The sequence below is a fragment of the Oryzias latipes genome, chromosome 4 (genome assembly GCF_002234675.1).
Source record: "Oryzias latipes chromosome 4, ASM223467v1".
Classification (NCBI taxonomy): domain Eukaryota; kingdom Metazoa; phylum Chordata; class Actinopteri; order Beloniformes; family Adrianichthyidae; genus Oryzias; species Oryzias latipes.
In genome coordinates, this window is record NC_019862.2 from 13771838 (window position 1) to 13796971 (window position 25134).

At 36.6% G+C, this 25134-nt stretch overlaps 3 protein-coding genes across 7 annotated transcripts in view; all 3 read right to left on the reverse strand.

Moving 5' to 3' along the window:
- pde4c (phosphodiesterase 4C) overlaps positions 1–6045 on the reverse strand; it is a 95365-nt gene extending 89320 nt beyond the window's left edge. The window contains exon 1 of one of the 2 annotated variants that reach the window (XM_023954245.1): positions 5852–6045. The gene's annotated coding sequence lies outside the window, so the exon portion shown is untranslated. The remainder of the gene's footprint in view (positions 1–5851) is intronic. The other variant, XM_023954247.1, reaches the window with a different exon arrangement.
- Positions 6046–8734: 2689 nt separating this feature from the next.
- On the reverse strand, positions 8735–13395 carry LOC101167696. The gene is made up of 4 exons (XM_004067918.4): positions 13244–13395; positions 11716–12024; positions 11003–11166; positions 8735–9556 (listed from the first exon to the last, which is right to left on the reverse strand). The coding sequence occupies exons 1-4, from the start codon at positions 13302–13304 to the stop codon at positions 9512–9514; spliced, it is 579 nt and encodes a 192-aa protein (XP_004067966.1). The 5' UTR covers positions 13305–13395; the 3' UTR covers positions 8735–9511.
- Positions 13396–14131: 736 nt separating this feature from the next.
- On the reverse strand, positions 14132–24875 carry mpv17l2 (MPV17 mitochondrial inner membrane protein like 2). 4 transcript variants are annotated; one of them, XM_011474028.3, is made up of 6 exons: positions 24681–24875; positions 23661–23876; positions 19406–19567; positions 19007–19083; positions 17877–18005; positions 14132–15125 (listed from the first exon to the last, which is right to left on the reverse strand). In XM_011474028.3, the coding sequence occupies exons 2-6, from the start codon at positions 23848–23850 to the stop codon at positions 15024–15026; spliced, it is 660 nt and encodes a 219-aa protein (XP_011472330.1). In that variant the 5' UTR covers positions 23851–23876; positions 24681–24875; the 3' UTR covers positions 14132–15023. The 4 variants fall into 4 exon arrangements, with proteins under 4 accessions (XP_011472330.1, XP_004068032.1, XP_011472329.1 ...); XM_004067984.4 differs by having other exon boundaries at positions 23661–23869; positions 24681–24869; XM_011474027.3 differs by having other exon boundaries at positions 23661–23869; positions 24449–24869.
- Between the last annotated feature and the right edge of the window lie 259 nt (positions 24876–25134).

Here is a 25134-nt window from a genome sequence, read left to right on the forward strand (position 1 = left end):
TAAAGTAAGCATTTTCTTCAATCATCATAATTTTAGATTTTTTTGTTGTTGCGCAAAATTCCACAAATTTCTGACTCTAAAGCAGAAATGTGCAAATTAATATTCTGTTTGTCAACTATACTTTTTCAGTTACTTTTATTTGTAGTTGTTCATTATTATGATTTTATGGGTTTATTTCTACTTGAATTGTGTTATATGAAAAAATAAAGTTACTTTTTCTTTAGTGTCGTTTTTGAATTCTATACCCACCTCTAAAAAACAATACGGTAATTAATGTGAAATGTACATATTTTCTGACACAAACCACCAATATTAATTCTAAATTCTAAATTAATGTTTTTAAAAGGAAATAAGTGCCCTGTAATTCAGTTAAGTGTCAGTCACAACTATAGAGGGAAATTGTAATCTAAAAAGAACACAAGTCTAAATGTTAGCGGAATCAAAACACAACCATGAAACACATTTTTTAATCAAAGTATGAAACAATTCTTTATTGAAATTTGGACCACCATGATTCGTTCATGAGGACATTCTTGAAGAGTTGTCTCTTTATCAATCATCCAGTCTTCCCAGTTCTTTTTCCTCACATTTACACATCTTCTGGGCTGAAATATTAACTTATTTGGCTGCCGTCTCAGTGAGTCACGTAACATTTAACTGGGAATTGAAAGGGGTTTTTACTTCCAAAATGAACTGAGAACCAGAATAGCTTTTTCCGCTTTTTAACTTCATGTCACGTCAAAATGTCCGTTGGGAAAAAAAGGCCAAGTATTGAAATGTCAGAGTTACGTGACTATACAGCCAAAGCAAATCCACAGTAGATTGTGACAAAAGTACAAATTATGAATCCTTCCTTATAATTAAATCTTTTGAAATTTAATGCATTACTCTATGTCTTTTGACTCAAAGGACAAAAAAGGCCTTTTGTATTTGTTGCCTGAAAGCCTCTGCTCACTGAAAAGCTTCCCTGCAGTCTGCACTCTTTAATCAGAGCTCTCCTCAGTTGCAGGACGCTCTTTGGCAATGTCAAGCAAAGAGTAGAGAGTGTGCTTTGACATTTTTGTCGGGTTGTTTCAAAGGCTATCTCGACTTGAAATGACGGCTGCTTCTCTCTTGGACAAGTGACATTTATAGTGACTGTAAAACTGTGGACACACCAGGCTTCAACAAGAACGCTCTAAACGAGGGTTCTTCAACATGCATGGTGCTCACACTGGGCAAGCAGGGAGGGGCTTCTCTTTTTTTACTGTTTAAAAGCACATGTCTGCCACCTACAGTTGGACAAGGCTTAGGGGGGGAGATGTCAGAGGGATCTTTTGCTTTTACAGGTCTGTTCTGATATATGAAAGACTTGGTGTCATATAATTCCGGCCGGGCAAAAAAATGAATTTTTTAATTTCTCCTCCATGATAAATTTTCAAACAGTTGTCAGTTCTGTGAATGAAAAGGGATGCCATCCATACGTCACTACCAAATCTAAGTCCGATTGGTAAAAGTTCGACTTGGTTGAACTTGCAACATGCTTTCAATGGCCCTGCATTTTGTACGTGAAGCCCCAAAATGGTCATAAGTACTTGCGTATCCATGCATGAATGTGAAAGATTTTTACACGGAAGCCCAAAACGTGTTTAAAAACATTTACATTGGCTAAATCCAAATTCCCTCTTTAATCACTAATCAAAGAAAAAAACTATATAGTGTGGGCGGGACTATCTGTGTTTTAAAAGCTTTTTAGATACCATGCAGACTTTTTTTTTTAAACTGTGAATATTTCCATTTTCCAAAGTGAAATTTCCCTAATAAATCTGAAGATTTTACGAAGACTATTTATGAATCCTGTGTGCTCTGAAGATGAAGACTTGGATGGTTTATAAAAAAATAATTAAAAAGGCTTTTTTTTCACATCATTCAAATGTAATGCATCATGGTCTATATTTGAAAATCTAGTGAGCACCGATGCACACTGGTTTTTTTGCAGCGACTTCTGGGAAATTTTGAGAGCACTTAATTTATGAATTGTAGATTTGGACAGCCATTCAAAATGGTGAATGCCCTTTATAGTGCACTATGCAGTGATGGAATTTGGACACAACCATAGACTTTTCATTGGAAGCTTGAGTGTGCATTGGTGAATCACCAAGGGTCCCCCATTGGTGATTCTGTTTCAGGTCCCCCAGCCAGGACTTTAGCCGGGGCCTTCTTGCGATCAGGCTAGAGCGCTAACCACTGCGCCACCATGCAGCCCTGATCTGAGGAAATGAATCCTTTTATTCTGCTTAATGGGGACACAAACGGTCCTCAAGCAACTTCCAAATCCATGATGGGTTAAGAAATTAGGTTTATTTGAGTGGGCTACTTTTTTGCCCTTTAATTCCTGTGCTGTGCAATTTAGTAACTCGTGGCAAAACGCTTCAAGAAAGAAGATTTTAAGTCCAATTGCCTCAATTTCAAGACATCACCTGGATGAATGAAAAAATTCACTGATATTTAAAATCTATGGACCTAATCAAATTATCTGACGATCTATTAATGATGCTACCTTTTTCATCCTTTGAAAAGTTTTTAGTTGTTTATTTTTTTTATTTCCCCTGATAATAAAAGAAAAATTAACATTTCTTATCTGCCATTATAGCTTCTGCCTGCAAATCAACTGTTTTAATTTATAAATTTGCTGTTTGGCTGGCCAATCATAACGTCCCACTTCAACATACAGACCAATAAAACGATGCAGCCAAGTGGCATGTTGCTCATTAGTGTGGAGCACCAGGTCAACCCTCCACCCAGGCACAGCCTGTAATAATTACCCATCTGAACAGCGGCAGCCTTCTTGAATTCTTCAATCAGCCATCATAAAGAGAACTCTCAAGGCGTCTTTTTGTGCCATCTTAATGCTGACGCACAGCAGATAGCAGATACGCCTGGTAAAACCTAAGCTGATAAGGCTCACAAAACTGCTGCACAACAGCCAGGAGCTTCAGTGCAACACCAGACATACACAATGCAGTAAAATCTGACTCACAATTCCTAACAGGCAAAACACCTCTATGAATCATTACTGTTATTGCAGGCTTTGCTCCTTTGGCAGTGGAAGAGAGGATGAAATGTAAAGCCCTTCAGCAGGAGCCTGAAAAAAGCAAGAAGAACCACGATCACACTACTGAGGAAAGGTTTAAGTACACTAAGCAAAGTTGGTGAAGTCCAACAATGGATTGAAAATGGATCTGCCTTTAATTAGATACTGTCATACTACAAAATTAGGGGTTCTGGACTGATTAGAACATCCAAAAAGGGATATCATTTATCATACTTTTTTGTCATTAAAACTTTCAGAGTTAAAGTTTTGTACCAATACGGTGCAGACTTACTAAAGGCTACAGATGAAAAGTTTCTTTAATATTAGTTCATGGTAATATTTTTTTTGCAACTATTATTAGTAAATGGATGTTTGATCAAAATGTGTTTAGAAATAACTTTAAAGTCCCACTCCAACCATCTTTTGATCTATTTTAAACTTTTTCCCAGTGGTCTTTTAATTATGATGCCATTTTTAGGAAAAAAATGATTTGAAAAAATCTGTTGTTTTCTAGGTGATGGTTTCTGCAGAGCGGCAGGAGGTCATTAGAAATTTTCTTCAGAGTCATGGCCGATACTGTTAACACAGAGTAAGCTTGCGCTAATTTCCCAATTTCCCATTAATGGATCTATTTGTACTGCGTGGTGGTGCAGTGGTTAGCACTCTTGCCTCACAGCAAGAACGCCCCTGCTTCAAGTCCTGGCTGGGGGACCTGAAACTGCACAGGACCTTTCTGTATGGAGTTTGCATGTTCTCCCGTGCATCCGTGAGTTTTTTCTGGGAACTCTGGTTTCCTCCCGCCGTCCAAAAACATGCTTCATAGGTTAATTGTTGCTCTAAATTGTCCATAGGTGTGAATGTGAGTGTGCATGGGTGTGGGATTGTGGCCCTGCGACAGACTGGTGACCTGTCCAGGGTGTCCCCTGCAAGTGGCTGGGATAGGCCCTGGCTGCCCTGTGACCCCAAAAGGCAACAAATGGATTAGAAGATGAATAAATGAATGAATGCATGAATGAATGAATGCATGAATGAATGAATGAATGAATGAATGAATGAATGAATGAATGGATCCATTTGTACGTGAATACATCGAAATGGAGCAGAGCAGGGAGCTTGTGGCATACCGATTATAGGACCTACATCATAGCTACAAGCTTTTGAAACACTTTTTTTTCATCTGCTCCTGATTCACCACAATTTGAATAAAGAAATACTCAGAATTCCTATTTTAATCTTAATTTTGTTCATATATGTCCTCCATCATCAGAAAAAAGCTAATATTTCTTTTTATTTTACTTTTTTATTTCTTCATTAAAATTTATGTAAACCCTTACAAAATAATATATTAGCAGCTTCACATACTTTTAATATAGCTGCTATAAAATAAAATGATGACACTAAAAAATTGTGAAAAAAAGGTTGTTTCTGTTTCTGCCTCTTTATTTTCTCACCAGGAAATTCGATGAAGTGCAAAGATAAATGCCATTTCAAACTACGAATGACTCAGAGAGTTAGAGAGAAAAAAGAGCAGATCCTGACATGCCTCAGCAAATGTTTGCCTCTCCAACAGCCTGAAGCCAGTGATGGATGAAGAACAGGAGAAGGAACACTGGCACAGCACTGAAGCAGGCTGCCATCTAGCGGCCAGCGGGGGAACTGACGACGCTCGACGCCGCGCTATCCCCACAGAAACAGGTTTGATTCCACAACTTCCAAAAAATGTGAAAGCTGATCTCTGCTATGCGCACAACCGCGTCACTCTTCTCTTGACTAAGAGTTAAAGCTCCACAAACAACAAAGACTTTATTGTTCTTTCCATTCTTACTGTGAAAGTTCTAAAATTATTGATGATAAAAAAAAAAACTTTCATGGGTGAAGTCAAAATAAGAAAAACGCATGCGTAAATGGCTCACTCTGACGCAGATAATTCATGTAAGTTTAATTAATGTACGTGAGCAGACATGTTTTAATCGAGTTAGGCTTTTCAGAGCATTTTCTATTTTATAAAATACTCACACGACCTTCGAGGAAAAACTGCAAATATAAAATCTGACATTTGTAAAGAAAAAAAATGACCTGACAGAAAAACAAGTTCAATGTGTGGCTGTGTAAATATATCAAACAAGAAAATATTAACATAAACAAAACAGAAACTAAAATTCTTTTAAAAATTATAAGTTTACTGAAACTATTTGCATAAAGTCAATGATCTTCCGTAGGAAAGATCTGAAAACTATATTTTTCAGAAAAAAAAAGATAATTTAAGAAAGAAAACAAGAATGTTGGGGGTCATAGAGACCAAAGGAAGCCGATATAGAGGAAGAAACACTATTAAGGGAGGAGTAAGGAATACATAAATATTTTGGGAAAATACATTCCATGCTGGTTTTCTCATGAAGATAAAGTAATCAACCCAAAAAAAAACAGAATACAATGCAGTTTGGAACATTCTGGGATTAGATAAACATTTGGGAGGGAAGTTTGGTTTGTACATGAAGAACAAAATTGGCTTAGAAATAATAAGTTTCATACATGACAGTGGAAACTCTGGGTAAAGATCATGCTGATGGGAAATGAAAATAGGTCAGAAGAATTTCTGAGAAAGGCTCGTTGGAAGAGTTTTCTGGAGAATTTCTCACATTTTTTGCATGTTTTCCAATAAATAATGAATAAAATAAAAAAGTTGCTTTTTGAAGTCTTCCTATGCGCGCGCATCTACGTTCCTCGGAGATGTTTTTTGATGAGGAGGAAAGTTTTCGGCGTGTTTTTGTCACTCACCTCGCCGTCAGGCCTTTTTCTCGGCTGAACTTTAGGAAGGTGTCAGTCTGTCTGTCTGTCAGTCAGGTTACGCTGCTGCGCGGATCGCCCGTTTCCATTTTTTATTACTGCTGTTAATCGCGGCTCACTTTAGACTTCAAACTCTGTAACTTGCAGAGTGCCTGCCCAGTGCCGTCACCGTGACGTCGGTGGCATGGTCACATGACAGGAAGAAAGGCTGAGGCACGTAAACAGTTTTACTACGCCGACCACGAGGTGTGCGCGCAGCGGATTTATCCGTCTGTTGTTGCTCTGGCGCTCAAACTCTCCAAACTACATGACTCACTTCATTTTGCAAAATATTCAGACTGGTTACCAGAAGTGACATGTCTATTTTCTTTTGAGAAAGTGTGTGTTGTTTGTTTTTTCAAATTTTAAATATTATATTTATGAGTTATAATTTAACCTCATTTTCTGTCACTGGTTTCAACTTTTAGCAAAAAGTAGTGCATCTAAGGTTTATTTTAGTAAAGACCTACTCCAATGACAGTTGTGTTATTAGCAATTTTCTCATGGTGGAGAACAAGCAAATTAAGATTAGAATTGCATTCCTGAGTATTTTCTTTTTTTAAAAGTTATGAAACAGAAGCAGACAAAAACATGCTGATGGAAAAAGCTTGTTGTTTTTACAAAGAAAATACAATCGGGGGGCCACAACCTCCCAATTCCATTCCGTTCCAATTCATCCAGTTACAGACAAATAGTTCCATTAAGGTCTTTTCCTCACCCAAACTGGCATCTGGCTCAAAACTAATCGGTTGGCGGGATTCAGTATTAGTTGCCATTGTTGTTGCACTGCTACTGTTAGGTTGGGGTGTGAGGGCCTGTAAACTAGAGGGAGAGCATGTAAACAAAAGGATGATGGGAAATGAAGGCAGGCTCACTCTCCACTAACAGTCCCACCCACAACCAAGAGGGGAATTGAAAAAATAAAATAAAAACTAAGAGGGGAATTTCCTGCTGCTCTGAAAAACTATGCCCTAGAAAATGACACAGTTTCTGTATTTTGACTAAAAACAGTATAACCATTACACAAAGAGCCCTAGGAATGCTTTTAAAATAGATGAAAATATGATTAGAGTGAGATTTTAGGTATACCTGAGTATAAATGTCAGTTTAGAAAGTATACTATAAAGACCATGCAGGTGTAAATGTACTAAATGAATACGTCTTTAGACTATAGTGGAACATTTTAAGTTTACAATAGTTTATAGAAAGCAAACTTCACGTATACTGCCTCACTTTTAGCTCAAGTATACTTGTAGTACACTTAAAAAGACTACTTTTTGCTAAGAGAACACAACCCAATCTTTAATAAAATATTTCATATGTAAATAGATTATACTATTTTGAAAAAATGCATGAGCCATGACACAAGAAATTAGTTTTGAAATAAGTCAAAGAATACATAGATGTAGGTCGTCTATCTATAGGCCGCCATGTATCAGGCATGTCCAAAGTCCAGCCCATAGGCCTAATGCGGCCCACGTTAAAAGTTCTACCGGCCCACAAGCTTCTGTTGTAACATCATTAATACAGCACTATCTAAAAACTGTGTGTATTTCTTGATTGTGATTGGCTCAATTGGGTTATAAGCCAGTTTTTACTTGTGGCAACATTTTTGTGTTACCCCTGTGTGACATTTCTGAGCTGGAAAGGGTCAACTGTAAAAAAAAAAAAAAAAAGGAAATAAAAAAAAAGGAAAGTCGATAGCGCAGGACAAACGGATACGTTTTTATCAATACAAAACATCAGTGTCTGCCTAATATGCAGAGAGATTGCGACTGTTTTACACAGAGTTCAATATCAAGAGGCAATACAAGACGAGACATGCAGACTATGGCAAGCTTACTAGGAAAGAATCTTGCTCTACTAGTTTCCCTATTTTCATGTATTTGCTGTTTTTTCTCTCATCAAGCAAATATTGGTTAAAGATGTTGACATGTTTGACTGCTGTCTTCCTAAGAACGTTTCAAGTTTTGTTTTCTAGGGTAGACTGCAGACCAGAATTTCAAATATGTCAAGGTAAATAACCTGCATTTGATGAACATGAATGACGTGCAATGGGTTTCAGTAATGTGACAAAGGACTTTGTGTTCCTCATTTGTATAGAATTAGGCCCACCCAGCTTTCCTTTTGTGTACCCTCCACTCTTTCATAGCCACGTGTCTCAGGCTGGAGGTTGCAGCCACACAGAGAGACAACAAAACCACACCTAGAGACTCCACCTGTTTGGCCATTCTTTGTCCTGATATGTTGCTAGCTTTCTTTGGGTACTGCACATCAATGAGCCCTGCAGACACCAGTCTTTATCTCTTGGCTCTGGGCGGCGTGTGGTGAAACTCTGGCATGTTAATACGTGGTTGAAGGAGTGGTTCTTCTGAAAGTAGCTAAAAGGTTTGCATAATATAAAACTAGAGACAGCACGTCACGCAAGATACAGGAAATCTAAAAAGGTGTCACATAACCGCTCTTGTTTCATGCTCTCTGTGCAAAACTGACAGCTTGATACCAATTCTCCATGATTCTTAAAAGCAATCATTTACTGAGACACCTCAGCAAAATATGTGGCACTCCTGCAAAATCCCTTTGACGTAAATTCATAATGATAGTCTACTCAGTCCTCAGCTAAATTGGATGTTTTACAGAATTGTAAGTAATGTGGCGTAGCAGCTTTTCTGCAGCAAATCTGTCAAAAGGCAAGGAACAATAAAAGCCATTGAAATTTGGAAAACCGTAAAACAATAATGACTTTTTAAAGGCCAAAATCCTCCACAGGCTAAAACAAGAACTTGCAGCTTTTAAGGGAATAATCACATTTAAAAAAAGACAACAGAAGCTTTGTTTTACATTCCTCCTTAACTTTATTGACATTCTTAAACAAAAGATTTAACACTGCCAATTAGGACGCTTGAACACGGTGGACCGTTTAGCTGGAACTAAATATTATCTGTAAAGAACAGGGAAAAAAATAAATTTTTGTTACTGTAACTGAAAACAATAGGATACAGGTGAGTGAGTGAATCAATTATAGTTTATTTAATAAGTTTATCCAATTTTTCATTTTGATTTAAAAAAACAATTTTTTAACCACAATTATTCAGAAAACGATTTTTTAATGACTTTGCCCGTAAATAAATTTCAATTGTGGAAAAATTATCAACTGTGGAAAATTATATATTTACATCAGAATCCCAGATGCATTTGCATGGATAAAAATTCATTTTAAACCTTCATTTTCAAACTTTCAATTCTGACGGAATTTAAAAGTGAAATTTTCCAAAAACTGCCTCAAAAAATAATTTGCATGTTATTGAACTGTTTTGTGTAGTGTCCATGAAGCAAAATGCAACAGTATTTGTACAGAAAAACTAAAAAGAAAATACATTTGTACCTTTTAAACCACATAAATGGAGCCTTACATGTAATGCAATAACAATTTTGATTAATATTCATTTACCAGCAGCAAAGAAACAAGTCAACGCAGATGCAGGAATGTTCCACTTGCAATGACAAAAGTCCAACGAATAAGAGTGTGAGCTGAAAGTGGTAATGTCTGTCCAGAAACATCAGTGTCACTGCAGACCGGACGGATCTCTTTTCTCCTTTGTGCTTCCTCCATCATTTGGAGTAATGCGCAAATGGAGACTCTTCATTCACCTTCCCCTGAAAATGAAGGCAAAAAAAGAAAAATGCAATAAACTCAAATCAAATATGGCCCTGCGACTGACTGGGAACCTGTCCAGGGTGTCCTTTGCTGAACAGCAGCTGGGACAGGCTCCAGTGACCCCGAAATATCAAACACGCAGTGTTCATCGCCTGATGCCACAAACCAGGTTTGACCTTAAATCCTACAAAGGATCAGTTACAGTATAACCAAAGACTTACACTTTTTTCCCAGTTTTTCTTTGTTATTATAGTTTAAACTAATTTCAAAAAGTCCATCCCTTTTCTGAACCCACTCCATCTCAAAATGTTCAGCAGAAAAAACAAAGAGCAAATAAAACTAAGTGAAGAAACTTGTGGAATAAAAGACCTTTAAAAACAAGCGGAAACCATGGAGGTCCACAGTTAATTTTTCTCACTATGATTTATCCCCCCAAAAGAAACCCACCTTCAGGAAAAAATCTTCCTGGTTCGTGACTAATCCTGTAAAGAAACAGTCACACAAACACATCAAACCGCATGACCCTCTCAGCAGGGAAAATCAAGGGCCTCCACATTTCCAATCAGTGTTAACAAGCTTTGCAATGGTGAATTTGATTATTTTGAACTTATCAGGCAGGGAAAAAAACATTTAAATTCAAATGAGTTTGCATTTTTCTCTTTTTTGTGAAATACGTCTACACAACAAACAAGTATGTTCTGCAAAGAAAGTGTCTTTTTGAGTAAGTTTATGAAGACAGGCGAGTAGCTTATTAACCCTGGCAGTTAGCTTTTCATGTTATGTGATGACTTTTGCTAAATCAGCTGTTTGATTCCCAGCAGAGCGGTTTCTTTTTGCCATGTAGGCTTTATCTCTATGCTTATATAAAGAGTGCACTCTGTTCATTCAAATTTTTACATTAAGCAGAGTAATTTGGCTGTAAAGATGTATGGTTCTGTGCACAACTAAAATATTACATGTATTTTTTCAGTTTCTATAAACCTTAAAGTATTCTGTTCAAGGATGTTTGAATCAAGTTTTTTTTTTGTTATTCTTTTGATCAATAAGCCGTGAAGAAGACATTTTTTTATATACTTTTCTGTTCCGGAAATCATGTGAACACTCAAGGATGCTGACAGTTTAAATTTTTGGTGACAAACTGATGGAAGGTTTGATAAGCTTCTTGTTTGTGGAGTAAAAAGCGAAGTCAGAGCACGTTTACCACACAGTGAGACTTTTTTTTGTAGTCATACTTCCTGTTTACAAAACTGCAGCACTAACCGCTGAGAGAAAAAGAAAGAAATACCTTCTAGATAAGAATAAAGTTGAAAACACTCAGGCCAGACAATCCAGAATCGTGCAGGACTCCTATCTTTTTTTTGTTTTTTTCTTTTTACTCCAAAACAAACGCTTATGTTCTTTTTTGTGGACACAAAAAATCAATTTCAATCCGTTTCCTTACTCACCAAGGGCACATCTTCAAGCCTCTCGAAGTTGGATCTTGGTGACTGAATACATTTTACTGCCAGAACCACCAACGTCATGCCAAGGATGATACAGAAGATGCAAATGATGGCTATGAGGCCGGGGTTTGCTCCCAAGTCACCTTTTATCCAGATGGGAGAGGAAACTGAATGCAAGTGACATGAGAAAAAAGAAAATTGAAAAAAAAAAGTTACGTTTTTGCAAACTGAAGGCAGTTTTAGAATGTTTTAATTATTTATCTTGATCCACATCATATTACAGCCTTCTCAATGCTTAAGTTTCCAGTTTACTGTTAATCACATGGTTTTCCTCTCAAACTGTTATTTTTATATTTAATGTTTTTGACTGTCTTTTTACTCCATATAATCTAACTACCTGAGAATTTTCTAATATCCTAAACATAATTTAACTATTTTACCCTTTTCTGTATGCATTGTGTAGCATTTTGAACTGCAGTAAATACAAAACAGAAAGTTGGTTTATTTCTTACTGTAACAAAAAACAACAAATTGTGTTTTCATTGCAAAAGTAACCACTCTGAAACACAAATGTTTGCAAATCTATGAATGACCAAGAGTACAATGATGTTGCACATCCACCTGATATAAGGAGGTTTTTATGAGAAACTGCAGTTCAACCATGACTACAGATTTTTTTAAAACTGTTTTAATTTTGGGCTTGAACCTGTTCTGACCTTGACTGGTTGTATGCAAGGTTGTATTTGTCGTTACATTGGGTGTTCCAGATGCCGGTGAGGCCGTGTGTTCTTGGAAAACAGTAGCATTGGGCGTTGTGATCAGTGTAGTCTGTGTTCGGGAGCTGGGACTGCTGGGACTGGTTTCACCCATTCCCTGTGTTCCGGGGGGAGATGAAACGGCTTCAGTGGCGACCTGGTGAGCTGTTGTCTGAAGCTGAGGCGTGCTGCCGTTGGATGTCTTTGTAGTTAATAAAGTGGAAGCAGTTGTAGGTATTCTCTGTTCAGTTGTAGTGGAAACATTAGAGCCTGTAAACAGATAAATTAGTATCAGAATCAGGCTGTAGGATCGTGAAGAAAAAGGAAAATGAGAGCTGGCACACCATGGAAGACTGATGATCACCTCTGGCTTTTCTAACCATCTCGTCTATTATTGACCGGTTAGCTCCAAGCTCCTAAAAGCTGGTCTTTGACTGGACAAATTAAAGTCACGGCTAACATTTATTTGATTTGGTCACTGCTTTTTAGACATTATTAAAGGCTTCTGACTGTTAGGTGAAGCTGAAATTAGAGATGGTGGTTTGTCTAACTCACATGTGTCAAACTCAAGGCCCGCGGGCCAAAGGTGGCCCTCTGTGTCATTTTATGGGGCCCACGATACCATAAAAGTTTTTAATTTTTTTAAATAAAAAGTAAAAATTTGTGTGTTTTTATTCATATCTAGGGGGAATTGGACTTGAAATATCAGATTGGGCAACTATACATCAGGACCTAAACACTGTCCATGTAACCTAACCTGTCAGAATCAAATTTAAAAGGATTTAAGCTACAGTAACAAGCAAACATATGTCTTCTATGTCACTTTAAAAAGTTATAATAGATAAATAAATGAGTTATTTAACATAAAGGAGTGGTTACTTTTATTTTTCATTATGTTTAGTTACATGTAAAAGTTATTTCTGGCCCTTTGAGGACAACCACTATGCTGATGTGGCCCTCAGTGAAAATCAGCTCGACACCCCTGGTCTAACTGGTAACAAGAATATTAACTTTGTGAGTTTGTTTGCAGAAACAGCGAAGCAACAGCTAGTCCAACTCTACGTCACTCAAACTGACTAAATATTTGTTTTTCCAAACTGATATGACCTTTCGTTTTTACTTTATTACAACTTAAATAATTCGAGTTTTTCTTGAAGTTTCTGCGAACCAACATCCAAAATTACAAGAAGGAGTGCGAATATTGTGTTTGATTAATGTGAATGTTTGTCTGCCTTTAGAATTGCATGTTGTCCCACTCTTGTCTAGTCCTGACTTCTGATATATTCTGATATATTCATATTAATGACACAAATTCACTAAGCAGTCTTCTTTTTTGGGTGTTACTTATTTTTCTGAACCTGTCCTTCACAGTGAAACACTTCCTGTTTTTAAAACATTTGCATCTTTTCCAGACTTCAACAGAAATTCTGAGCTGTTGACCCACAGAAGTCATCAATCGATACACGGAACATGGAAAATGCTTACTTACCGCTGCAGAGTGTGGCTGTGAGCAGGCACACCAAAACAGAGAGGTGAATCGCTTCAGACATGTTGAGAAGGGAAAAGGCAGGCAGTCATATCAGCAGCTTTCAAATGCAAACCCACACACGGAGGCTACATCCTTGACAGAAGGATGTGATCACAGCCCGGGGAGGAGGAGGGCTTTAAATACGAGGTGTTGCATATCAAATACTTCAGGCCAGTTAAATATTTGAATAGGGTTGCATGAGATATCTTTGATGTCAACTGATGAAGAGGCTTTGGCTGAATAAAAAGTGACTTTTATGGAAGTTGTTTAATGGGTTTGATCAAAATTAGTTGAGAAAAATTTCACCCACATGCTTCCACTGCAGCACAAAACACAACCCCTTCATCCAATCAGAAAAAGTCCTTTTAACATAGTTGTTCTGCAATTTCAAACAGAAAAAAACTTCCAACAGTTAGAGCACATACCTTTTAAATGCCAAAAAAAAAGCTTAAAATCCATGGTTTAAAACTATTTTTCTTTCATAAATAATTATTTAAATTAGGGCTTGGTAACCATTTAAATATCAGTGCCCTGAATGAAAACTAATACTGCATTTTTAAACAACAGTGAAACTTTTACAGATGATCATTTTACTGGTAAAAATGATTGAAATAATGAATTAATTTTAAAAAAAATACTGCATTTCACATTAAAATATTTATTACACCATCAGTCAATAGTAGATACAAATAGACACTTATCTATTCATTTGAATACTTGTTTGTTTTTCTAAAAGTTAATGGGAAAATGTTTTGTTAAAAAAAATCATTCTCTGAAATACATGTTCTGTTTTTTTTAATTAATCACAAACTATTATTTATAAAAATAAAGAAAATAACCAAACTTCAGTCACTTTAAAATAAGTCTTTAATGTATTTCCATTCTATGTAGACTTACGCAAAGATGCAGTCACAGACTTTAGATCTACTTAATAGTTATTTTTTTACACATTAACACTTAAATCAATTTTTAAATCAATAAAAATGATCAATCATTAATAAAGTCATGGTCAGGTCCAAAAAAGTCAGAATCAGATGTTGAAGCATGAATAGAGTCAAAACTACAGTCACACTGTAGAGGTTTAAGAATAAAAAAAAACAATTTCCTGCTTTAAGCCCAAACAGGAGTAAATACTACATTTATCATGTGTGACACAATTAGACAAATAGTCAACAACATTTACATTCTGAAACACTGAATCACACATTTGATTGATTAAACAAGTGAATATTTGGCATGAAAATAAGTCCAACATGAGGTTTCATTTAAGGCAAAGTTTACAACAACCTAGATGTTAAAAACTTCCCATAAAAACTTGCAGAGAAATAATCCTTTTTTTAGTCATGTTTGTGTCCAAAAATCACACAAAAATGACTCATTTGACGGTTTTTAGAAAAACTTGTTTTTTTGTTCACTTCTTACAAAAACCACTAGAACTGAAATGGCTTTCAGAATGTAAAGTAGAGCAGCTGGGGGCAGTGAAACTGCTTTGTATCCCTGAAACTCAAGTCTTTCAGACATAATAAATAAGAAAAGTACTCCCACATTTAAATTCCTCCTGGCTGATGGGTAAAGTGCTCTGACACTTCAACCTGAAACCTCCTTAGCTCCTTAGATAAACAAATGGTTATCGAACAAACTCAGGGTTTTCTCCTGTGAACAGTCTTAAGGCCAATTTCCAAGAGGAAATCTCTACATTAATAACAGCAGCACAGTTTTAGCGTCGGAGGAGAAGCAAGGCTTAAGTTTCCTCCTCCAGAGGTTTGGTCGACTGAAACTCCTCCTGCTCTGAATCCACTGAGTTTCTGTCCGAGTCAGTCACCTCAGTATCCTTTAGTTCATCCTGTCAACACAAAAATCAACAGAAACGTCAAAGTTATCAATACCAGCTACGTAGAAGCCAAATGGTGAATGAAGTAGAAAACATGAACCATATTGAAAAAAAAATTATTAACAATCTAATGTGGCAAAATTCAAGCAACTTCAGTTGCCTTTTTGCTAAAATCACTCCATTTCAATGCATTCAGCCTTTAGCTGATTATGTGGAGTCAAATAGGATGAGCTTTACAAGTCGAATGATTTAAAAGACATTTTATTTAGGATTCAATTGAGAGCCGCAGAAAAAAATAACAAATATATATCACTTAGGTCAATCTACTGTATAATGTTGAAAAAAAACAGTAAAAATATAGAAGAAGCATCTCCTATTGGAGTTAAAATGGACTGTTCATGTAACAAATGTGTCAACATGAATAGTTAGTTACCTCTTAACAAAACTGCACCCTTTATAAATCTATTGAGATAATGTCAATAATTAATAATAATTTAACCATAAACATAAGGAAATCCAGACTTAAAAGGGAATCTTTTCAAGTTCAAATGTAAAATTGAGTTATAGCTTCAGAAAAATCCAAGTGAATTTGCTTTGGCATTTTGATATATATATATATATATATATATATATATATATATATATATATATATATACACACACACATACATACACACATACACACACACACACACACACACAGTGAGGTCAATAAGTATTTGATCACCCTGTGATCTAGCAAGTTCTCCCACTTAGAAAACATAGAAGGGTCTAAAATTGTCATCATAGGTGCATTTCCACAGTGAGAGACAGAATCTGAAGAAACATTCAGAAATCACGTTGTATGATTTTTTTAAAACAATTTATTTGTAAATTACTGTGACAAATAAGTATTTGATCACTTGAGTTAAACAACTGTAATATTTGGTACAGAAGCCTTTGTTAACAATTACAGAGGTCAAACGGTTCCTGTAGTTCTTCACTAGGTTTCTACACACTGCAGCAGGGATTTAGGCCCACTCCTCCATACAGATCTTCTCTAGATCTGTCAGGATTTGGGGCTGTCGCTGGGCAACACGGAGTTTCAGCTCCCTCCAAAGATTCTCTATTGGATTTAGGTCTGGACACTGGCTGGGCCACTCCAGAACCTTGATATGCTTCTTATGGAGCCACTCCTTGGTTTTCTTGGCTGTGTGCTTGGGGTCATTGTCATGCTGAAAGACCCAGCCACGACCCATCTTCAACACTCTGACTGAGGTTAGGAGGTTTTTGCCCAATATCTCACAATACAGAGCCCCGTTCATCCTTTTCTTAATACAGTGCGGTCGTCCTGTCCCCTGTGCAGAAAAACACCCCCAGAGCATGATGCTTCCACCCCCGTGCTTCACTGTAGTTATGGTGTTCTTGGGATGATGCTCCTCCTTCTTTCTCCTCCAAACACGCCGAATGGAGTTAAGACCAAAAAGTTCTGTTTTGGTCTCATCTGACCACCAGACTTTCTCCCATGACTCCTCTGGATCATCAAGATGGTCATTGGCAAACTTCAGACGGGCCTTGACATGGGCTGACGTCAGCAGGGGAACCTTCCGTGTGATACATGATTTGAAACCATGACGTTTTAATGTATTACTTATAGTAGCCTTGGAAACAGTGGTCCCAGCTCTCTTCAGGCCATTGACCAGCTCCTCCCGTGTAGTCCTGGGCTGATTCTTCTTCCTTAGCATCATCGATACCCCACGAGGTGAGATCTTGCGAGGGGCCCCAGTCCGAGGGACATTGACAGTCATCATTAGCCTCTTCCATTTTCTGACAATTGCTCCAACAGTTGTCCTTTTCTCACCAAGCTGCTTGGCAATTGTCCCGTAGCCACTTCCAGCTTTGTGAAGGTCTACAATTTTGTCTCTTGTTTTTGGTTTTGCCCATGTTGGTAGTTAGACTTCTGACTGATTGTGGGGTGCACAGGTGCCTTTATGCAAGCTAACGACCTCAAACAGGTGCCACTAATTTAGAATCATGAGCAGAGTGGAGTTGGACTGTTTAAAAGCAGAACAGCAGGTCTTTGCTGGTCAGAAATCTATCTGATAATCAAGTGATCAAATACTTATTTGTCACAGTAATATACAAATAAATTGTTTTTAAAAATCGTACAACGTGATTTCTGAATGTTTCTTCAGATTCTGTCTCTCACTGTGGAAATGCACCTATGATGACAATTTTAGACCCCTCCATGTTTTCTAAGTGGGAGAACTTGCTAAATCACAGGGTGATCAAATACTTATTGACCTCACTGTGTATGTATGTATGTATGTATGTATGTATGTATGTATGTATATATATATATATATATATATATATATATATATATATATATATATATATATATAAAAAACAAGTATAATATATGTGTTTTTGCTAAATAAAGGATTTAGTGTAAAATAAACATTTTCAGTGTTTTGACTTGTTTTAATGTTGCCTTAAAAAAGCCAGAAAACCTTAAAAGCTTAAGATTGTTAAATATAATTTCATTTAACCTCTTGAGACTCCAGATCTTGATTGATATGCCTTTTTATTTCATAGTCACAGGGCTCCAGGTAATCAGAATTCACTACAGTGGTAATATAACCCACAGTGTGATGTCCAAGTATGTTGATGCCAGGTCTCAAGCGGTTAAGTAAAGGTATTTTTTGGGTTAAAATAAACATTGTCATCTAATAATAAAATGTGATAACAAGTATAATATTAAACCTAGAGTGACTCACTTACTCTGTGTTTGAGGTAGGAGAGGTACGTGTCCCACCCTAAAGTGATAAAGTTGATGTACACAACACGAAATTTGGGGGACAGAAAATAGAAGTTGATCATCTGAGCTGCAGGCCAAACGCACCAGTCCACCTGTCGGAAAGAAAAAGACAAAACAGATGACAAAGCCAGCTGAGGAAAAATGCCGCTTGAAACAAAAAGGGGTTTTGGGTCAAATAAATGTATCAAATCATCTCCTTCAGTTCAAATATTCTCTGTGTTGCACACATACATATTTAGGATAAATATTGATTCCTGCATCCATTAAACTAATGGTTGGGGTTTTCAAAAGATCACACTTTTGGTTTTGGCAAACGTGGTACAAAAAATTTCCTTCGTTGACAGAGAAGCTGTCATGAAAATAAAAATAAAACAATTTTGTCCACTTAAAAGAAAGAAAGAAATCACTTATTTTTTCCAAATGTCCTTATAATAAATCAGAACAAATCTGAGTTCTCAAAGAAAACATGAGGAAAGCTTTTCTAACCTAGAGATTAAAAAGTTGTATTGGGAAGGAAAAAAAGAGAAAATCAAAAGCAGGGAGCGTGAGGTCTGCACAGATCCTGAGCAGCAAGTTATCCTTTAACACAGAAGGTACAGTTACTTCACCAGAGGTACTGGTGTGTGGGTCAAAGCCCTATTTTCCATCTCAAGTATTTGCGTAACGACTCTAAAGTGAGTACTTGTGTACACAAGCAGCACATCAGCTGATTTTACTGTCCAATTTTTAAAATTAATTATAGAGGGAGGTTTTAAAAAAAAAAACAACGCCAGCTTTTAAGAGAATTACAGCAGGATTGTGATCTTTTGATGCATTTTAACTTGGCAGCTTTTAAACGTTTTGATTTGCTTTGCTGAGTGCACACTTGGGTCAAATCATGAATTTCTTAACGGACCGTTTCTTCATCAAGTCTTGCGAAATGTGTCCATCTGAAAACAACGCCATAAAACAAAAACTGGGACATGGGGCAGCTGTAAAGGCACAACAGACGGTAGCAAATCTCATTTCACGCCTTTAGAAAAGCTGAGCTGTGATGAGGAGACATAAAAGGCGAGCACACGCGTTCTGATGTCCACGTCAGACAGTGACTTGCCTTGTAAAATTCCCAGAACTTGTCTCTAAACTCCGCCCATCCTTGGGATAAAGTGTGTCCCTCCAAGAGATCCATACCTGCGATAAACAAAGATGTGCGTCAGTGTCGCAGCTTATTAAAACCCATTTCAGATAAAGCAAGAAACAAAAGCAGAGTTGAACTCATAAACTTGACCAACTTCAGTTTTATCAAAGTTGTCCTTTGAGCCTCGTTTAAAGCTCACGAGTGTTTTGTCTAACCTCACCCTGAGATTTATGCACAACCTTTGACTGGAAGCATCCTTTCTTGTAGGTGTGTGACTCATTAAAGGAAGATCTAACATTTGCTCATATCTGTACAAATGTCACTGAGTTTACACAAACATAACTGCAAGAAGGAAAAACTTTTTGATTTTCTTGCCTAAAAAATACCACAGTCCCAATGTTGGTGATGCAACCAGTTGATCCACCAGAACCTTCTTGATCAAAGTGTTCAAAGCCTTCCCCACATACACTCTGTCCAGCCAAAGGTACCAGTAGTGCAGCAGCGGACCCAAAGAGCATCCCACTACAAACATGCGACCTGGAAGGGGGGGGTTGAAAAGAAAGAAAACGCATGAATTAAAACATTTAACTCACAAAGAGAAATCACTTTGCATTCAACTTTTCAATTTAGACATGAAATATGGACTACACTAATGGCATAATGCTGATTTATACCATCTTCCACATGTCCAATACAACTCATGAACTAATCAATGCATATTAAAGGGACTGTTTCATTTCATTTTATTGCTTTTAGCCATTTTTGTATATTAGTTGTTTTCAAAAATATCAAGTCAGTTTGATCTTTCTGTACCTATTAGGTTTGAAAGATCTGTAGTTTAAGTTTAAGGATACTTAATTTTTAAAGAACAACAGCAACAGATGAACCAAAAAGTGGAATTTGGCGACATCTAGTGGTGCAGACTGGAAGTGATGTTTTGGCATTCACTACTGTGGCCCTGAAGTGCATTTCACACCAACAAATCACTCAACGTAAAAATGCAACAGCATTTAAAAAAGCAATACAATTTATTTTATATAAAAAGAACATTACATTTCAAAACAAAATTCCTGAAACCAAAGCACAATTCCAAAAAAATTAACAAAAATAAAAATGAAATGTGTCGGAAAACAAAAGTAATTTCCAGAAATAAAAATTAAATGTTAAAGAATAAAAAGGGAGAAACCAGAAAGGGTAAGTAGGATAGGACACACAGATGCTACCCAGCCAAATCCTCACTCCACATAAACATTGATAAAAACTGCTCCTTCTGTAAATTATACACTGAAACAATTATACATCTATTCTGGAAATGCCCCCTAACAGCAACTTTTTGGAAAGACTTTACCTCTTTTGTTCGATGTAAAATTTATAAGGAATTTGATTTGATATACAAGGATATATTATTTGGTTTTTCTTTTTTATGTTAATAATTCACTAATAAGGGAATACTATTTAATTAACCTTTTAATAATACTAGACAAATTCCTTATTCATAAATGCAAATTTTCTGAAAAAAAAACCCTCATTCAAACTTTTTATGATTGAGTTAAGCCAATATATCAGAACAATAAAATATTCTTCCAACCCCAAAGCTATAAGAACCTTTGACTCCCTGGAATTTTTTAAATGTACAGAATAGCAACTTACTGCTTTTACTGCTCTTGTTTATAATCTTTTTTTTCTCCTTTGCTCTTTATGTTCCCCTGGCACATTTTGTTACTCTTCTTTATTTGTGTACTTAAAAACTGACTTGATTTTGTATCCTGTATATCTTCAATAAAGATTTTGTTCAAAATCAAAAAAATAAAAATAAAGGTGCCTTTAGGACATTGCTGATTGGATGATGACATTTGTCCATCATTTCAACTGAAAATCTGCATTTTATGGTTTCCAATTGGGTTTCAATTTTTAACACTTTATTTGTAAAAATTACTTTTGTTTACGGAAAAAAAAATCATTTCTATTTATTTTCCTAATTTGGGGGGGGGTTGTGTTTTTGTTTCTGGAATTTTATTTTGATTTATAACATTTTTTTTAGTATTAGTTTTACTTTTTGAATTGTCGTTTGCTGTGTTTTTGCGTCGAGTGATTTGCTGTTGTAATTTGCACTTCAGGGCCACCGTACTTCACCTTAACCCAAAAACAGTACAGCTTTCAACAGTTTTGTAAACATTTGCACTGAACCTCATAGGTGAGTCTTAAAACTGAACTGGGGCAGCAAATGATAAATAAATTAAATAAAAACTGACAGGAAACCACTTAAAGATGGCAAAGTTTCAAATTGAAAATTATATTAAAACCTTGTTTCAGTGCAATATTTTTTCCAAACACAACCGGTAGTTCCAAAAAAAAACGTCGACACAAACAAACAAAATTATATTGTTGTGTCTTTGTGTCATGACTATTTCTGAATAAAATTACAAGGAGAATTTGTGTCAAAAATAAAATGTGCTTAAGTACAATTACAAAACTAAAACGGTTAAAAAAAAGTTTAGACACTAACGCACCGAAAATAAAGACAGGACTACTATATTTTATGCAAATGAAACAAAGCAGACTGATTCATTCGACATCAAACAGGAACACTTCTCTACTCTGGCAGCCAAGGGACTGATTTGACTTGATTTAAGAAAGAGTTACTAAACTCCTTTTCACTAATAAACTTAGAGACCCTAAATCATGCTTGTCTCAAGCCTTTCAGAGTAAACTCTATCCATATATATATATATATGATAATATATTATTTCCTTTGGCACACTAAAGAACAAATGTTTTATGAAAAAAGAGTTATATTCGCAGCTCAGAAGCCCAGAAGTAAGACGACTCGATATTTGAGGCACCGCCTCCTTGACGTCAACCTACAGCCGACATCGGCGGCGTGTCTGTGTTTCGCCAACGAAAACAAACATCGGAACTTTTACTACCGTATATCTGCCTATAGTTACCCAGGCGTTTTCACAGACAGAATAGTGATGGATAACGGGTTCATTTTGGGAGGAAATTCGGTCACAAAATGTAGAAACCACCACGAGATGAACGTTTCAGGATTTTTTGAAATGATGGCTGTGAACGTTTTTTCTCTCCTTGAAGTATCATTTATCTCTGTTCGAAAAAATCCTCTTCGCTTTCATGCGGATCATTTTCCTGGAGACAGGCGCACCTTTCTGTCTTTGCTCAGTATTACAAGTTCAAACCAGCTCTTCTCACTTTTGACTCGCTTCGATTGCATCTCTGCCAGGAAATAGTTTGCTTTTTTCTGCAGCCGTCTTCTCAGCATCACCCATCTGTTGGGCCGTTCTCAGAAACATTTAAGGATCCACCTCAAAATGTGCAGATTCTTCCCCAGACTGTTCTTTGGCGTATGCCATCGCGTGAAATGTAAATGCTAAATCTGGTTCACAAAAAAGAGCCATAGACACCCGACGTCTGCAGGACCGGGGGGTGGAGGGTGTCTTAAAGAAGCCCGGCCACTTTTGGAGACCGGCGTCTAAAGTAATGAGCTCCAAAACGGAGACAATAGGACATTGGAGACAAGACACAATTGGAGGATATGTGGTAGTGTGCATTTTAAAATGAAAGTGTTTTGCCAAACGCTGCTAGGCCTGCAGAGAAAGTAGCCGTGTTGGCCTGGGGCCGGACCGGCAGCACAGACTCTTCTTGGAAGAGGCTTTTCTCACTCGTCTTCATCAGCTACTGGGAGCCCGCTCATATTTGTGGTTTGGGAGGAGCCGGTGCTCAGAGAGCAGGTTTTTTCAGAGGAATACTCAGAAATTCGTGAACAAATCAAAATACCGCTTTGAGGTTTCTTGTCATGAGTAATGAACATTATAATACACTTAAAAGCTCAAAAAATTGATTTTGCATGGTACAGGAACCTTTAAGCAACATTCATAATATAAATTTCATTCAATTTATTCAAAATATTCTATTTAAAAACCAATTACTTTGTGTTAACTGTAAAAACAATTAGAATTTTCCCTCATAAAATCATGATTCCTTCGATTAAAAGCTAACCGAAAGCAGATTTTTTGTCTAGAGGAATGATACAAGAAAATTGATTGATTTGATGAGTTGAAATTAAATTTTCCGAAGATTTTCTCTGGAAAAATAGATTTTTCTTTTAAATTCAGCCCTACACCTCTGCCTCTGACAGTTGCAACATCTCTCTGAAGGCTTTCCGTAAGGTTTATGTGTTTAGAAAGACATTTTATCATTTCTGTAGAAGTGCACATGTGAGATCAGACCTGTGTTGGACAAGGAGGCCTGCCTGCCAGTCTTCACTCAGGTTGAAGTCTGGATTCTGAGAAGGCCAGTAGAGTCAAATCCTAAATTTTGATCCTTTCAATGACTAATACTGGAAATCACTGGGTTCCTGGGAGCAACCCATTATGTAACAAATATTTATAGAAGGAGCCTGCATGCTCATAAAAGTGATGGGACAGGTGCATAAGGGAGAGAATAATTTAACTACCCATAATTAAATGTGGGATATAACTGTATTATTGTCTCATGTAAAACAAATCTTAAAAATATTGTAGATAATTTGAATTTTAAAAACCTTGTATTTTCTATTCATCTTGATTGTTATGGCATCCTTTCAGACTGATTGGTTTTCCAATCTACTCACCTGTCCTTGCCCAGTCTCTGACTCTGTCAGGCTTCCTGCGCTTCTCCCGGGTCTGCTGCAGGATATCTCCCAGCGACAGCATAACTCCTCCACTCAGGGTGTTGGTGAGCAGCAGGTACCTGCCTTGGAAAAGCGGCCTCCAGGAGAAGCGTATGCGGACCAGAAGCTCTTTACCCGCACGAGGAAGCATGGTGTTGGGACTGCAAAAACTATCATCTGTGTTAGAAGAAGTGCTGCATTTAAATGCTGGTTGGTCACTTTAACACGAACGCACACACGTGTGTATATATATATATATATATATTTACAGTGAGTCAAACGTTTTAAAAAGTTCAGATTTTGCCAAAATGTGAAAAAATTTAATAATTATTGTATTACCAACAGCTTAGGCTGAGTTTGAATCACACACATATATTGACCCACACTATTAAAATACCCCAATCATTAATCCTATTGCATATTTTAAAATAAAAAATCTTGCTGTTTTGAAAATCCAAAAAACCTTTTAGTCTAAATGTTTAAATGTTGCAATTTATATTTTTTTAATCAAACGTTTCAACTTAATTCATTTTATTTCAAAACTTGTGCTTAAAGGAACACAAAATTGTCTGTAAAAATTTGAAAACTAATATATTTAAAACTGGTTCTGGAATTTTTCGGCCCAGATCCTCAGCTCCAATAGATCTGGTTAAATTAAAGCATCCTTAAGGGCAATTGGTCTACTCTGTAGATGTACTCATCTAAAACTAAAATATCTTTTTGAATTCAGAAAAATATCAAACATTTACCTGCAGGTCAAGATGGTCTTTAGTCTCTAGGGTTCAAAGTTCACGCAGTCAGAGTCAGTTTGGTGCTAACTCTGCTATTTATCCGTTCGAAGAATTTAAATAAGAATTATCTGCAATTCCATGAGCGGTCTTAAGAGTTTTTCAAATAACGACTTGAACTTCGTAGCTGAAAAACCATGACACGATTCTCATGACCCTGCTAGTCATGCGACTAATAAATTAATAAACAAACCTGTCTGAGAAGACGTTGAGCCAGAATCGATCTCTTTAAAATCTACAAGTCCTTTCTGGGTCTGAACAAATGTCAAAAATAAGTCAGCTCATTCATGTAAAAATGTAACAGCGAACACACCCGGCAAAGTGAGATACAGTGCAATACGATGCAATCACATTGCTGAGGAAGCGTCATGTAAGCTCGCTTACATGACTAGTCCGTTACAAATGAGTGCGCCCCCTGCTGTTTTGGAGGAGTACATGTTCCGCTTAAATTATCCACGCACGTGTGCCTTGAGCACATAGATTTAAAAATATTTTTTTCTTTTTGTTAGTGGGTCGCTTCTTGTTAATTGTAAAATGCATGTTTTGCACATAGATTTCATTTACTAGAGCACATCTCTTGCCAAGTACCACAAAAATGCAATATTACCAAGTTGTTTTTTATTTTATTTCTGACACTTCTTTCACAT